At 38.7% G+C, this 16494-nt stretch overlaps 2 protein-coding genes across 2 annotated transcripts; both read left to right on the forward strand.

The window, feature by feature from the left end:
• Positions 1-2806: 2806 nt before the first annotated feature.
• LOC105216675 (lambda-crystallin homolog) lies at positions 2807-10525 on the forward strand. Its single transcript, XM_054235978.1, has 3 exons — positions 2807-3002; positions 3077-3455; positions 6072-10525. The coding sequence occupies exons 1-3, from the start codon at positions 2968-2970 to the stop codon at positions 6606-6608; spliced, it is 951 nt and encodes a 316-aa protein (XP_054091953.1). The 5' UTR covers positions 2807-2967; the 3' UTR covers positions 6609-10525.
• Positions 10526-13731: 3206 nt separating this feature from the next.
• On the forward strand, positions 13732-15706 carry LOC114803497 (organic cation transporter protein). The gene is made up of 5 exons (XM_011191290.3): positions 13732-13893; positions 13958-14315; positions 14372-14515; positions 14587-14777; positions 14843-15706. The coding sequence occupies exons 1-5, from the start codon at positions 13881-13883 to the stop codon at positions 15625-15627; spliced, it is 1491 nt and encodes a 496-aa protein (XP_011189592.2). The 5' UTR covers positions 13732-13880; the 3' UTR covers positions 15628-15706.
• Positions 15707-16494: the final 788 nt, after the last annotated feature.

Here is a 16494-nt window from a genome sequence, read left to right on the forward strand (position 1 = left end):
CGTCGTCTTCAAAATAGTCCGCACTTATGCCGGCGCTTCCTCCAACCGTCGAAACACTCTCATACTCGATTTTTGGGATAGCTTTAGTCTCTTTCAGCGATTTCTCGTAAGATTGTAAAACGACGGTTCTAAGGTTCTCTTTCTTTTTGGAAATAGGAAAAAGGGACACGGAGCCATGCCTGGAGAATATAGAGTCTATAGACAAAGTAAAAATGCATCGTATTTCAAGAGCATTTACTCTCCAAGCCCGTGAAATTTAAAATTTTACAATTCCGGTTATTTTTTGAACACACGTATACCAAGTACGGCGGCGAAGAACTGATAAGGTGCATGCATCAGCTTATTTGCAGAATATGGTCGAAAGAAAGCATGCCTGACGATTGGAATCTCAGTGTGCTCTGCCCAATCCATAAAAAGGAAGATCCCACAATCTGCGCCAATTACCGTGGGATCAGCCTCCTAAATATCGCATACAAGGTTCTATCGAGCGTACTGTGTGAAAGACTAAAGCCCACCGTCAACAAACTGATTGGACCTTATCAGTGTGGCTTTGTGTATGTGATTGGCGTTGCAACCGTTTAGCCGGTTATAGCCGAATCGACGATAGTGCGCCACCTGTCTCTCTCCTTCGCAGTTCGGCGCCAGTTGGAGATCCCAAGTGTAACCAGGTCGCTCTCCACCTGGTCCCTCCAACGGAGTGGAGGCCTTCCCCTTCCTCGGCTTCCTCCGGCGGGTACTGCATCGAACACTTTCAGGGCTGGAGTGTTTTCGTCCATTCGGACAACATGACCTAGCCAGCGTAGCCGCTGTCTTTTTATTCGCTGAACTATGTCAATGTCGTCGTATAACTCGTACAGCTCATCGTTCCATCGTCTGCGGTATTCGCCGTTGCCAATGTTCTGAGGACCATAAATCTTGCGCAAAATTTTCCTCTCGAAAACTCCTAGTGTCGTCTCATCTGATGTTGACATCGTCCAAGCTTCTGCACCGTAAAGCAGGACGGGAATGATAAGCGACTTGTAGAGCTTGATTTTGGTTCGTCGAGAGAGGACTTTACTGTTCAATTGCCTACTCAGTCCAAAGTAGCACCTGTTGGCAAGAGTTATTCTGCGCTGGATTTCGAAGCTGACATTGTTCGTGTTGTTGATGCTGGTTCCCAGGTATACGAAATTATCTACGACCTCGAAGTTATGACTGTCGACAGTGACGTGGGAGCCAAGACCCGAATGCGCCGACTGTTTGTTTGATGACAGGAGATATTTCGTCTTGTCCTCATTCACCTCCAGACCCATTCGCTTCGCCTCCTTATCCATGCGCGAAAAAGCAGAACAAACGGCGCGGTTGTTGCTTCCGATGATATCAATATCATCGGCGTACGCCAGGAGCTGTACACTCTTGTAGAAGATTGTACCTTCAGTGTGGCTTTAGACCTTTAGACCTGGAAAATCGGCAACTGACCAGATATTCACCATGCGCCAAATTTTGGAGAAGACCCGTGAAAAGAGGATCGACACACACCACCTTTTTGTCGATTTTAAAGCTGCTTTCGACAGCACGAAAAGGAGCTGCCTTTACGCCGCGATGTCTGAATTTGGTATCCCCGCAAAACTAATACGGCTGTGTAAATTGACGTTGAGCAACACCAAAAGCTCCGTCATGATTGGGAAGGACCTCTCCGAGCCGTTCGATACCAAACGAGGTTTCAGACAAGGTGACTCACTATCGTGCGACTTCTTTAACCTGATGCTGGAAAAAATTATAAGAGCTGCATAGCTAAACCGAGAAGGTACAATCTTCTACAAGAGTGTACAGCTCCTAGCGTACGCCGATGATATTGATATCATCGGAAGCAACAAGTCATAACTTCGAGGTCGTAGATAATTTCGTATACCTGGAAACCAGCATCAACAACACGAACAATGTCAGCCTCGAAATCCAGCGCAGAATAACTCTTGCTAACAGGTGCTACTATAGACTAAGTAGGCAATTGAAAAGTAAAGTCCTCTCTCGACGAACCAAAATCAAGCTCTACAAGTCGCTTATAATTCCCGTCCTGCTCTACGGTGGAGAAGCTTGGACGATGTCAACATCCAATGAGACGACACTAGGAGTTTTCGAGAGGAAAATTTTGCGCAAGATTTATGGTCCTCAGAACATTGGCAACGGCGAATACCGCAGACGATGGAACGATGAGCTGTACGAGTTATACGACGACATTGACATAGTTCAGCGAATAAAAAGACAGCGGCTACGCTGGCTAGGTCATGTTGTCCGAATGGACGAAAACACTCCAGCCCTGAAAGTGTTCAATGCAGTACCCGCCGGAGGAAGCCGAAGAAGGGGAAGGCCTCCACTCCGTTGGAGGGACCAGGTGGAGAGCGACCTGTTTACACTTGGGATCTAAAACTGACGCCGAACTGCGAAGGAGAGAGAGAGGTGGCGCACTATCGTCGATTCGGCTATAACCAGCTAAACGGTTGCAACGCCAATCACATACCAAGGACACCAATACTTGTTTTTCGTCGTTCCATTTACGAGACATCCTAATATAACTAGGTTAACGTACCAAACAGTACAATGAGATTTGATACCGGAAATCTTTTCGAAGCACTCATATACCAGATGTGAAAATCTCTTCCTGATAGTTTTATTTGGTATCAACAATTATTGGATCGGTTCTTATTATAGTAAATAACACTATACTTATAACATTGATATGCCTTATCATAACAGCGCGATGATTAACAACTAATGTGAGTGGTATGTACCGAGTGATAGGCGAAAATGTCAAAGCTCTAAGCAAACCTCATCGAACGCCACTGCAGCAAGAGCAACACAGTATTTATAGCCGCTCTCCTTACACTGGCGAACGTCAAACGAATAAACTAGAAAGATTGGCAGGTGGTATATACAAAGCGTATAACTGACAAAGTTAATTGTGTTCGAGTATTCAAATTATTGTAAATAATGGCAGGTAAAGGCAAAGTGGGAATTGTTGGCAGGTAAGAATCTCATAATGCAGTATTTTTTTTAAAGAAAATAAATTAAATTGTATGTACGCATTATTATTAATTAGCGGTCTTATTGGACGTTCTTGGTCCATGTTGTTCGCCTCTGTTGGTTACCAAGTTGTGTTGTACGACAGTGTGCCAGCACAAATTGAAAATGCGTTGAAGGAATCGAAAAAGGAGCTCAAAAGCTTGAAATCCAAAGGATTGCTGCGTGGTAAACTGAATGCCAGTGAGCAATTCGCACTCATTTCAGGCACCACTGATATTAAAGAATTGGTGAAGGGTGCCATATTCATACAAGAATGTATACCAGAGCGTTTGGAATGGAAACAGTCACTCTACAAGCAATTGGATGGAGTTGTTGAGGAGCAAACAATTCTCTCCAGTTCAACAAGTACTTTCCTGCCATCGTTGTTCTCCAAAGACCTCAAACATCAGTCAAATGTAAGTAATGTTATGCGCTACTTACATTTTTATACTCTCGCAACAAAAGTTGCTAAGATAGTATTATAGCTTTTTTCACATAACGGTTGTTTGTAAGTCATAAAGCTAAACGAGTTAGATATAGGGTTATATATATCAAAATGATCAGGGTGACGAGACGAGTCCAAATCCGAATGTCTCTCTGTCCGTCCGGCCGCCTGTCCGTCCGTGCAACGGATAACTTGAGTAAAAATTGAGATATCTTGATGAAACTTGGAACACATGTTCCTTGGGATCGTGAGAAAGTTACTTTCGAAAATGCACAAAATCGGACCACTGCCACGCCCACAAAATGGCGAAAACTGAAAACACATAAAGTGTCATAACTAAGCCATAAATAAAGTTATATAAGTAAATGTTGGAACAAAGGATCGCACTAGGAAGGGACATATCTGGATGTAACTTTTTTGGGGAAGTGGGCTTGACCCCGCCCCCAAATCGGTTATTTGTATATATATCGCAAACCAATAAAGCTATATAAACCAAACTTTCTGCAGTCAGTTCTCTTACGTACCCTACCACACACCATGAAATTAGTTGAAATCGGATAATAACCACTCCCACCTCCCATACAAAGGTTAGGTTGAAAATTACTAAAAGTGGGTTATCTCACTAACGAAAAACGTCAGAAATACTAAATTTTACAGAAGGAAGCTGCACTCAGATTTTTTTACAAAATGGAAAATGGGCGTGGCATCGCGCACTTATGGGTCAAAAACCTTATCTCAGGAACTACTCGACCGATTCGAATGAAATTCGGTACATAATATATTTTTGACACCCTGATGAGACGTGTGGAAAATTTAGAGGAAATATATTTAGAGGAAATATTTTTTTCTAATAGTGTAACTTCCCCTAGCTCTCATATATCTTATTATAGGATTTTCAAATTGGGTCAAATTGTGTGTTATCTTAATAAAAATATATCAGTAAATTGCGAGAGTATAAAATGTTCGGTTGCACCTGAACTTAGCCTTTCCTTACTTGTTTAGTTATAAATAGTAATTGAACCAAATTCAGCAGTATCAGCAAGAAAATAATACGTGATAAAAGTGCCTCTTAAAAATGCAAGAAAACTTGTTTTCTATTCAATATTCGGACATGTGTGTACATATTCACCTTGATTTGACTTACAAACCGACGTAAATTCATACACTTTACGTATTGATAGGAAAATATACTTCATTTATTGGAAGTGTACTCGAACTGGGAAGAATATTAGATTAATAATAAAAAAACAATTGCCTTCAATAGCATTAGAAACTTTAATTTTAATTAATATATTTATGTACTTTATATATGTATTTACAGTTATTTGTATGTAATTTCATATAGCCGTATTTGAACCACCCTCAAAGTCACTCATAACTAAGTACAAAGAATAACAAAACATTTATACGCCATTTACATTTATCTACAGAAGAATGCATACAAATTCACATACGTATGCTCGGGGAAGTGACGTCAATCATTTATAGATTTATGCAAAACAGCATCAATAGGCTTCTTTGCTGATATTCTTATACAGAATTATAAGAACTATTGACTCGAAATAGTGTTGAGTCATAGCATCAAACTGCTATAAAATATTAATCAATTTAAAGTGTATTAGCGTAATAGGGCACGTCATTAATTAAATACAAGTGTCATCTTTTCAACACTTATAGTGCCAGATAACCAATTGTTTGTTATAATTTTTTTGTAGAATTCACAACAGCAGCCATGGAAAAAATATAAAAATAAATATATGCATATAAATACATAAACTAAGTATACACACAAGCATTCAAATGCTTTGATAAAATATATAAACACACGTTTGCATTAAGCTCTGCACCATTTTCACAAAAGAAGATGAAAAGATACTGCTGATCACTATCGCTTCTGCTGATCTCTAAACTTACATTTTTGGTTAACATGTCAAGCAGCTGTGCAAGATGACCTAGATAAGCAAAAAATATTACTTATTCATGCATAATTCGACGATAGCATTCTTATCACACAATATCAGTTTTTTTTATTGAAATATAAGCACTGCTTTGGATTCTTATTGCCTTTGCATGATCTTCAAATGACTCTATCTAAGGTGGCTGTTCTCTTGGGAACAACATTTGTTTTGCACGGGCGCTAAGCGTGTCTTGGAAGTACTTGAAGTACTGCATAATTTCAAGTACAATTAGATTATTAAAATTATTTCATAAGATATCCAATTAATATTAATTATAGAGTTTTATATGCAAATTCTAACCTATAATTCTTTAGAAAATATTGAAATATAAACTGTTCTAAGGATGAAAAGTCGACTAATTTTATTTTGTTTAGAATAAACGGCATTAAAACGTTAGTTTTATTTAAAGCTATAAATTTTTATTACTAAATTTCTAATTTTTTTACTTATCCTATTCGGCAATTTTTTGAATGAATGAATGCCACATTAATATGTATATGCCTTAATGCTCTATAAATTATAAAACAAAAATAATACATTTTTTCAAGTCAAAATATATAGCTTTTCTAAAGAAACTAAACTAAATTATTAAAAAAAATTACAAACATTTTTCCCATCACTTACTACAGATAATCGTCGCACATCCCGTCAATCCACCCTACTATGTTCCACTAGTAGAAATTGTGCCCGCACCTTGGACAAACCCAGAGGTGTTGAAGAAGACATGCGCCATCATGAATGAAATCGGTCAGAAGCCCGTAGTCCTTAGTCGTGAAATCGAAGGTTTCGTACTCAATCGCATACAGTGTGCAATATTGAATGAAACTTGGCGTTTGGTTGAGAGAGGCATTGTCGACGTTAAGGATGTGGATAGCATCATGACCGACGGTTTGGGTATGCGTTATGCTTTCTTGGGACCACTGGAAACGGCACATTTGAATGCCGAGGGTATGACCAATTCTCTCGAACGCTATGCAAACACAATTTATGCAGTGAGTCAAACTATGGGACCCACACCGAAAATGGAAGGCCCAACAGCTGTGGAGATCGCGAAACAATTGGAAGTTAAGGTGCCGTTGGATAAGTTGCAGGAACGACGAAATTATCGTGATAATTGCTTAACACAATTGAGCATTTTAAAGCGTAAACTGAATGAATACAATTAAGGAAAGGCTAAGTTCGGGTGCAACCGAACATTTTATACTCTCTCAATTTATTGCTATAGTTTCAATAAGATATTACACAATTTGGCCCATATATTCGGCATAAAGTCCAAAAGAATAGGACTCACTAAATTTGGCTCAGATATTTCACATATTATCAGATATATGCGGAGTAAAGCCCATAGTATTTTAGAAAAACCTATGATTAGGTATATGGGAGTTAGGGGATGTTATAACCCGATTTGGAACAACGACATATATTCAATATCCGGGCATTGAAAAGTTATAGTCCGATTTCACAATTTTTTCACAAGTAGTGCTACAGATCACATATAGTAGTTGTGTAAAGTTTTATTACACTATCTTCATTGGTTCGTTATATATATATTTTAAAGAAATCACATGGAAATCAAAATTAAGTTATAAGGGAAATAGTCGTAGATGTGAGTCAATTTTGCCCATATGTGTTATCAGGGTGTCAAGAAAATATTATATACCGAATTTCATTGAAATTAGTCGAGTAGTTCCTGAGATATGGTTTTTGACCCATAAGTGGGCGACGCCACGCCCATTTTCCATTTTGTAAAAAAATCTGAGTGCAGCTTCCATCTGCCATTTCTTATGTGAAATTTAGTGTTTCTGACGTTTTTCGTTAGTGAGTTAACCCACTTTTAGTAATTTTCAACCTAACCTTTGTATGGGAGGTGGGCGTGGTTATTATCCGATTTCAATTATTTTCATGGTGTGTGGTGGGGTACGTAAGGAAACCGACTGCAGAAAGTTTGGTTTATATAGCTTTATTGGTTTGTGAGGTATATACAGAATACCTATTTTTGGGCGGGGCCACGCCCGCTTCTCCAAAAAATATTACACCCAAATATGCCCCTCCCTAATGTGATCCTCTGTTCCAAATTTTACTTCCGTAACTTTATTTATAGCTTGGTTATGACACTTTGTGTGTTTTCGGGTTTCGCCATTTTGTGGGCGTGGCAATGGTCCGATTTCGCCCATTTTAAATACCAACCTCCTCAGGGTGCCAAGGAATATGTGTTCCAAGTTTCATTAAGATATCTCAATTTTCACTCAAGTTATCGCTTGCACGGACAGACGGACGGACAGACATCCGGATTTCAACTCCACTCGCCATCCTGTTCTTTTATATACATATATGTAACCCCATATTTAACTCTTTTATTTGTGGGTGACACAAACAACCGTTATGTGAACAAAATTATAATACTCTCTTTAGCAGCTTTGTTGCGAGAGTATAGAAATGTAAAGAAGTACTAAGTTGTACTGAACCAAGCTTTAGTACTTCGAAATTAAATCTGTAATTAAATCGAGCCTTTGTTCCTGAACGAACGTTAGACATTAGGTTTGATACTGTACTATAGTATAGTATACTGTAAAGCTTTGAGTAGAGAGAACGAAGAATTACGAGTTAATGGAATTCATCTGTAATGATCAGTCTTCTTAAATTTATAGATGCCTTTTGCTGATAGATTTCAATAAAAGACTCCACAATCCAGGAGATGGTGAAGTCTTTTGAAGTGCCTAATAATGAAAATATTGTGTTATATTTGAGAGGGAGGTACTCAGTTGCCGAAGAACACTCTTCATCAGACAATAATTCGCATACAAGTTTCATTTCTACCATATCGCTTTCCATAAAAGCCTGAAACATATTCGGGAATTCTGTATCAGAAATTAGGGGTTTCGATACCTACACTTGGATGTAACGACCAACCGGAACATCATTTGTGATCTGATATAATCCGCTAACGTAGAACTATTTATTTCCAAATTTAAAAGAATGAAGTCTTCACGATACAAATTCTGATCTAGTTAGGAAACACGTTCTGAGGCGCCTTTAGAATAAGGCTTATATATATATATATATATGTATCTCATCGGATGTTATCATCGCCCAAGCTTCAGCGCCATACATCATGACGGGAATAATAAGCGACTTATAGAGTTTGATTTTGGTTCGTCGAGAGAGGACTTTACTTTTCAATTGCCTACTCAGTCCAAAGTAGCATCTGTTGGCAAGAGTGATTCTGCGTTGAATTTCGAGCCTGTCATTGTTGGCGTTGTTAATGCTGGTTCCCAAGTAGACGAATCTATCTACAACTTCAAAGTTATGACTGTCAACAGTGACTGTTTGATTGATGACAGGACATATTTCGTCTTGTCCTCATTCACCACCACACCCATACGCTTCGCTTTCTTAACAAGTCTGGAAAAAACAGAACAAACGGCGCGGTTGTTGCTTCCGACGATATCAATATCATCGGCGTACGCCAGCAGCTGTACACTCTTATAGAAGATTGTACCTTCTCTATTTAGCTCTGCAGCTCGTATTATTTTCTCCAGTATCAGGTTAAAAAGTCACACGATAGTGAGTCACCTTGTCTGAAACCTCGTTTGGTATCGAACGGCTCGGAGAGGTCCTTCCCAATCATGATGGAGCTTTTGGTGTTGCTCAACGTCAACTTACACAGCCGTATTAGTTTTGCGGAGATACCAAATTCAGACATCGCGGCGTAAAGGCAGCTCCTTTTCGTGTTGTCGAAAGCAGCTTTAAAATCGACAAAAAGGTGGTGTGTGTCGATCCTCTTTTCACGGGTCTTCTCCAAAATTTGGCGCATGGTGAATATCTGGTCAGTTGTCGATTTTCCAGGTCTAAAGCCACACTGATAAGGTTCAATCAGTTTTTTGACGGTGGGCTTTAGTATTTCACACAGTACCCTCGATAGAGTCTTATAAGATTGTAGGGCCTCCCTTTTGGTAGATTGGGCGGAGTACACTGAGTGTCTAATCGTCAGGCATGCTTTCTTCCGACCATATTCCGCAAAGAAGCTGATGCATGCATCTTATCAGTTCTTCGCCGCCTTATTTGAATAGCTCGGTCGGCAATCCCCGCCTTGTTGCTCTATTCGAATTTTTTCACGGTCGGGCAATGGAACATCTGCTCCATCGTCATCGATTGGCGAATCGGGTTCGCCATCTCCAGGTGTTGTACTTTCACTGCCATTCAGCCGGCTGGAGAAGTGTTCCCTCAACAAACTTAGTATACTCTGGTCATCAATAACTAGATCACCTCTGGGGTCCTGCAGGAGTGTGCTCCGGTCTTGAAACCTTCAGTTAGTCGCCGGATCTTTTCGTAAAATTTTCGAGCATTACCCCTGTCGGCCATCTTGTCTAGCTCTTCATACTCACGCCTCCGGCCTCTTTCTTTTTATACTCTCGGAAGTTGCTGAAGAGAGTATAATAATTTTGTTCACATAACGGTTGTTTGAAAGTCCTAAAACTAAACGAGTTAGATATAGGGTTATATATACCAAAGTGATCAGGGTGATGAGTAAAGTTCAAATCCGGATGTCTGTCTGTCCGTCTGTCCGTCCGTGCAAGCAGTAACTTGAGTAAAAATTGAGATATCTTGATGAAATTTACATTTACTTCTTGGCACCATAAGAAGGTTAAGTTCGAAAATGGGCGAAATGGAACCACTGCCACGTCCATAAAATGGCGATAACATAAAACATAGCTCTTAAATTAAGCTATGAAAGTGAAATTTGGTACTAAGGATCGTTATAAGAAGCGCAATATTTGGATGTAATTTTTTTGGGAAAATGGGCGTGGCCATGCCCGCTACTAAGATTTTTGTACATATCTAAACTTCTAAAAATGCTTTAATTCAGTAAGAAAAACCACCAGAAACCTTAAGTTTCATTATAAAGATGGTACAGAAGAGCTGCACTCAAAATGGTACCCAAAATTTCTAATGGGTGTGGCTCCGCATACTTATGGATCAAAAACCATGTCTCATAAACTACTTGGACTACTAATATTTTCCTTGCATCCCAATGATATGTTGTTAAAATAGGCCAAATCGTTTCACAATCACGCCAACTTCCCATTTACAAGAAATTTGAAGGCGACCTGAATCGTTACATTACAATATATTAAGTAAGCACTAGTGAAGATATCGGAACAGAACTTTGCACAAATACAGCATTTAAAGTGTGGCATCGCCATTCTAAAATTTCATTTCTATTAAGGCCCCATATATACAACATGAGGACCCCAGTGTTTCTAATAAAAATTTCTTTTTTACCGAAAATATAGGTAAGTCTTTCATATATTTTTCTTCCAATAATATGTTTCCGTGCCAAAAGTGGGTGAAATCGGGTAATAACTTCACCTAGCTTTCATATACCAAATATTAGGGTTTCCAACTTTCAATAGACTTTATACCATATATATCACGAATATGTGGGTCAAATTGTGTATCATACTAATAAAATTAAATAAATAAATTGCGGGAGTATTAAATGTTCGGTTACATCCGAACTTAGCACTTCCTTATTTGTTTTGTCTGCAAAAAAATCGGCCTTGGTATCGGCATAGCCAGTATCGACCACAAAATTCAGCATCAACATCGATATCGCCATCGTCCAAATTTGAACGATTCTTTCTACTTACTTCACTAAAGTACCTTTTTTAACTTTTTCTTTAAAGCATAAAATTTGAGTTCTTCTGTTTACCATATACAACACAGTGATACTCAGTTGACTAAACTAATAATTCATCACGATGATAAAGAATAAAATATAAAGAAATTCAATAACTTTGCATTAAATTGAAGGTTTTATTTAGCACTGCTAGAAGATTCGATTTATGTCAAATATTCACAGGTTTGTTTAACAACTTGTTGAGATTTTGAAATAATGACATAAATCCACTATTATAGAAACATTCGTAACTAAGAGCATCTATTTTTAAAAGTTCGCCATAGACAGGATCACGTAATAATCACTTGGTGCTGGCCTGGACTATAAGATGCAAAATAACCTCCCAAACAAGCTGATTTTTCTATCGAGTCACTATCACTATGTGACGCCTTTCACAATGCGAGATATAAATGACAAAAGTCATCTCTTTGTTAATAATGGATTCTTTCTACTAGACCTACTATTTACGAATATTAGCCGTAATGCTCATATTTGTCCTTAAAGGAAAAAGCTATATTGCTGATTCGCTTTGAGAAAACGCGAATAACTATTTTTTTCGATCGACATACATATATATTATAATAATAATTTATTTAGTTTTGAATATTAATTAAATGAATAAACAATTTCATATTTACATATGAACTGATTTTTTACTTATTTAGTGATGTGATTTGTTTTTATTTTTCTTTTCTTACTATATTAATTCACTAAATAAAGTTGTTGATGAAAGAATCGGCATCGGCCGATTCTTTGCCAACTGGCCGATTAATTGGCATCGGCATCGGCATCGGCCGGTCGGACACTAATTTCCGAAAGCCAAAAGTTTCGGTTGGAGGTGTATGTATGACGTCCCACAGTTCCCTTATACCGAGATGCTGATGAGTGCTCTCAGAGAGCAAGTCGAGTAGAAAATCGTTCGGCTGTTGGTTGCGATTGCAGTTTTTCGACGTCGAACCTTCCTTGGGTTTGTTAGCGGGCGTTCTTTGCTGCAAAGAGGCGAGTGCGTATATTCAATATTTGGTCCTCTTCCGTCTATCACAACGTGATCGATTTGATTGCGCGTGTTTCGATCAAGGGACAGCCACGTAATTTCATGAATTTTCTTGTGCTGGAATCTGGTACTACAGACAACCAGGCCCTTGCGAAGTCGATCAGCCTCAGGCCGTTTGGCGATGTTTCGTCATGGAGGTGCGTTCTAGGCGCACATAGAAAGCATCTTTGATCACATCGTCCTTCTCTTCCGTTGGCGCGTGGGCGCAAATCAGCGATATGTTGAAGAACTTCGCTTTGATGCCGATTGTGGATAGACGAACATCCACCGGGGTGAATGACAGGACTCGGCGACGGAGTCTCTCTGCCACCACAAATCCAACACCAAATTTGCGCTCCTTTATATGGCCGCTGTAGTAGATGTCACAAGGACCCACCTTCTTCCGTCCTTGTCCCGTCCATCGCACTTCTTGGATGGCGGTGATGTCAACCTTTAGTTGTATGAGGACATAAACCACTGCTTGAGTCATATGCAAAAGAATAAGCATAATAAGGCATAAAGCGAGGTACGAACGAAAATTAAGAAAGACCTGAGGAGTATATATCGAATAAAAATTGAATATGTCGAGAATATGATTTCGTATAGCTGGAGAATTTGACTGAGAGAACTCCCGACAGCATGTTATCAATTATCCTCTACATTATATTAATTCTGGTATACCGGCATATAATTATAATTACATATATACCCGTACTGTGGTTTTAAACACTATCAGCTCATGCTTTCGACATCTTTCAGGCGAAAATATGCGCATACACTAACAATATCTTTACTAAATAAAAATTATTGAATCAAAAATTTCCCATTTCGCTATTTTTATTTAATTTGCTGAGTAATCGCATCAGCTTTGTCGGCAGCGCAGACATCTCATCTTATCGCTGATGTTCAAATTCATTTATGAGGTTTTTTGTCTACACAAGCATGAAAATAAATCGTCGCGTTTACTGTCATTAACATAAATATGATGATAGACAAAATAGGGGCTCGATTTTGACAAAATGTGTCTTTGACGATACTAAAAAATATATGCTGCCGTAAGTACCGATTGCCTGCGTTCCTCTTGATAAGAGACTAGATAGATATGTTAAAGTCTCGGATTGACCTAAATTTGAATATAGTATTGTGTGTACAAATGGTCGTCATTATAATAATAAGTAGATAACGGAATTAAACTTAAATTTTGCCAGGTCCGTTTTTGCAATACGTCCGTCAGATCTTAACCATATTCAACCAAAATTGTATTATTTCACAGCGTAAAAATCATGCCAATAATAGGATACCATTGAAACTCGACTAAACCGTTGGAGAGATTTATACCAGTTGCTTGTTCGATTCGCAATTCTACAATACTTGGCAAATCGTGAACCATTTATTTCTTTTCAAAAATCTATTTTAAAGGCAGTAACCATTTATCTCAAATGTAAAATCTCGAAAACCAAAACTTAAGATAAACTCAAATTAAAGTTTCGCCTAAGCAGTAAGGAAAGATTTTCTTAAGATTTATTTTTGCTTTTACTTTTATATGGAATATAACTGTATTGCTTGAAGTGTAAAACAAATTGACATTTGAATATTGACAAAGCAACATTCTGATATTTTTATTGTAAATATATTTTTCAGTTAATTAGTCAGATGTGAATTTTTAATAGCAAATAAAAAATGCATCGAATTTAGGAAAAAAACCAAGAAGACTGAATCTCGATCATGCAAAAGGATGGTAAAATCGATTCGAATTCCTTAAACAATTAATTTATATTAAATATTTCTTCATATTATTACAGAAAAGCAACGTGTCGATCCGATCATCGGCATTTTGGGAAGCGATTTGGGACCCTGGCAGTTAATTGTCTGTCTATGGATATTTCTGTCTAAATTTCCTACCGGTTGGGTGCAAATCTCCATGACCTTCTTACAGCCCCCAGTCAAAGCAACGTGCAAAGGTGGTAGCGGCACAAATGCCACCAATGTATGCGATGCTAACTGCGATGGTTACGAGTATGATCGTAGTACCTTCGAACAGACTGTAGTTATGGAATGGGATTTGCTATGTGGTCGTCAGTGGCTGGAACAGTTGTCGCAGTCGCTAGTCATGGTCGGCATTATGTTGGGCAATATGATTATGGGAATGCTAGCGGATAAGTGAGAGAAAGAGCAACTATTTTTATATCTCCATGTTTCAATTTCTCTTGCCGCAGATGGGGACGTCGCCCAATGTTTGTGAGCTCATGTGTTCTACAACTTGTGGCAGGTTGTCTGGTCTCTGCTTCGCCATGGCTTTGGTTCTATATGTTGATGCGTTTCTTGGATGGTTACGCAACTGGCGGCACTATGTCTACAGGGTAAATTTAGCTGTACCTGGCAAAATATGTGTGTTTTTGATAAATTCATGAGAACTTTTTGATCTTCGTAGCTTTACGATAATCATGGAGATTGTGGGTAAAAGTAAACGTGAAATAATGGCCATACTCTATCAGATACCATTCAATGTGGGTCATGCCACATTACCGCTGTTCGCCTACTTCCTCCGAGAGTGGCGTTGGTTTCATCTCTCATTTTCATCCTTCTCAATTGTTTATCTACTTTTCTTCTTCACCGTCCCAGGTGCAGTACGCTCACACTCTATTTCGCCCACTTTATTTCACATACTTCCTCCCTCTCGCTTTCAGAATCGCCACGTTGGCTTGTTATAACCGGTCGGACTGAGCGGGCCGTCGCATTACTCGAGAAAGCAGCGAAACGCAATAAAATGCCAACTGAAAAAATAGCTCAAGATGTAGATGAGGCTCAAAAGTTGTTGGCAACGAGCGCAACTGCAAAGAAAGGCAATCTCGGTGACCTATTCAAACATGCTTATTTGTGCCAGAAGACGCTTGCTATGGCTTTCAATTGGTTGGTTGTATGCTTGGTCTACTATGGTTTATCACAGTATATGACCTCGCTGTCTGGAAATATATTCCTCAATGTTTTCGTAAGCGCGATTTTGGGTATACCAGGTACCTGCTTGTGTGTACCGGCTACCAAATATATGGGTCGTCGCATTACATTATTCCTATCGAATCTTTTAAGTGGCATATCACTTACAATCTTAGCGTTTGTTCCGAACTTGAGTGGTCCCATCAAGGTGGCATTGGCATCAATTGGTTTATTTGGTGCTGCGGTTACGTTTCCGAATGTGTATTTGTATGCCGGTGAACTATTTCCGACTGTCGTGCGACCCACGGGAGTAGGCTTATGCTCGTTCGTTGGCCGCTTTGGGTCGATTATGGCACCGTGGGTGGAAGGCTTGAAAAAATATTATATTTCTATACCACCGGCGTTTTTTGGCATTTTCGCATTCTTAGCAGCTGCTTCGGTCTTCCTTATGCCCGAAACGAAGGGTTACCCATTGCCGGAGACAATTGAAGATGGTAATACATTTGGAAGAAAACCGAAGGAAGCTGAAACTAAATAATAATTTGATTTATATTAAATTTTTTGTGACATGTAAAGGTTTTCTTAATTAAACATTTACATATTATCTATTTCGAAAATGATGTATTATCCGTTGAAGTTGGTTATAGACACCAACAAAATTAAGATTTTTTGTTTAACTTTGAAAACGAAGTCCGTAATGGTTCTGTTATGAAAAATGTTTTATATTTTTTATTTATTTATTGAGCAAAAAATAATAAACGGATCGAGGGATCGTTGAGCTTTGCTATCCCTATAGACAGGACAACATCGTCGCTGCAGTATCATTCTCAGTGTTTAATGAAGACCTTTATGGTTTAATATGTGATTTCAGAGAGCATAAGTAGACCACGAGAAAATGCGTCAGAGAAAATATGAACATATGTACTTTTACGGAGCAAATTTGAGTAGGTTTTAAATCAAACACTTCTGCAAAAGACCTTTATAAATAAACAAACAGCAACCCATTTGTTTAATACAATATGCTGAGTAATGTACGCAGCGTCAGCTTCGTGCGTGGCGCAGGGCCGAGCGCTTATCGCTGATGCTCAAAGCTGTGTTCTAGGGTCAAGTAATATTTGCTCTACACGAGTTTGAAATCAAATATCAACAATGTCGACGGACATACATACATACATATAGGAAAAAGTGGGGGTTCGACTTTAATAAATTAAAATATATTAGTATCTGTATATAGGCGCTTTAAGAGATAAGACAATACCCCAGACAATGTCGTGAATAATATGCTGAGTAAGAGCTAAAACACCATTATGTATGTATGTATGTGATTGGCGTTGCAACCGGTTAGCCGGTTATAGCCGAATCGACGATAGTGCGCCATCTCTCTCTCTCCTTCGCAGTTCGGCGC

The sequence above is a fragment of the Zeugodacus cucurbitae genome, chromosome 2 (genome assembly GCF_028554725.1).
Source record: "Zeugodacus cucurbitae isolate PBARC_wt_2022May chromosome 2, idZeuCucr1.2, whole genome shotgun sequence".
NCBI classification, from domain to species: domain Eukaryota; kingdom Metazoa; phylum Arthropoda; class Insecta; order Diptera; family Tephritidae; genus Zeugodacus; species Zeugodacus cucurbitae.

Excerpts from the sequence above, each read along its gene's own strand:
- LOC105216675 (XM_054235978.1), top strand. The coding sequence starts at position 2,968 with ATGGCAGGTAAAGGCAAAGTGGGAATTGTTGGCAG. Across the intron at positions 3,003-3,076 it reads AAAGTGGGAATTGTTGGCAG|CGGTCTTATTGGACGTTCTT; the intron begins GTAAGAATCTCA and ends ATTATTAATTAG. Across the intron at positions 3,456-6,071 it reads ACCTCAAACATCAGTCAAAT|ATAATCGTCGCACATCCCGT; the intron begins GTAAGTAATGTT and ends CACTTACTACAG.
- LOC114803497 (XM_011191290.3), top strand. Across the intron at positions 14,316-14,371 it reads ATGGGAATGCTAGCGGATAA|ATGGGGACGTCGCCCAATGT; the intron begins GTGAGAGAAAGA and ends CTCTTGCCGCAG. Across the intron at positions 14,778-14,842 it reads TTTCTTCTTCACCGTCCCAG|AATCGCCACGTTGGCTTGTT; the intron begins GTGCAGTACGCT and ends TCTCGCTTTCAG.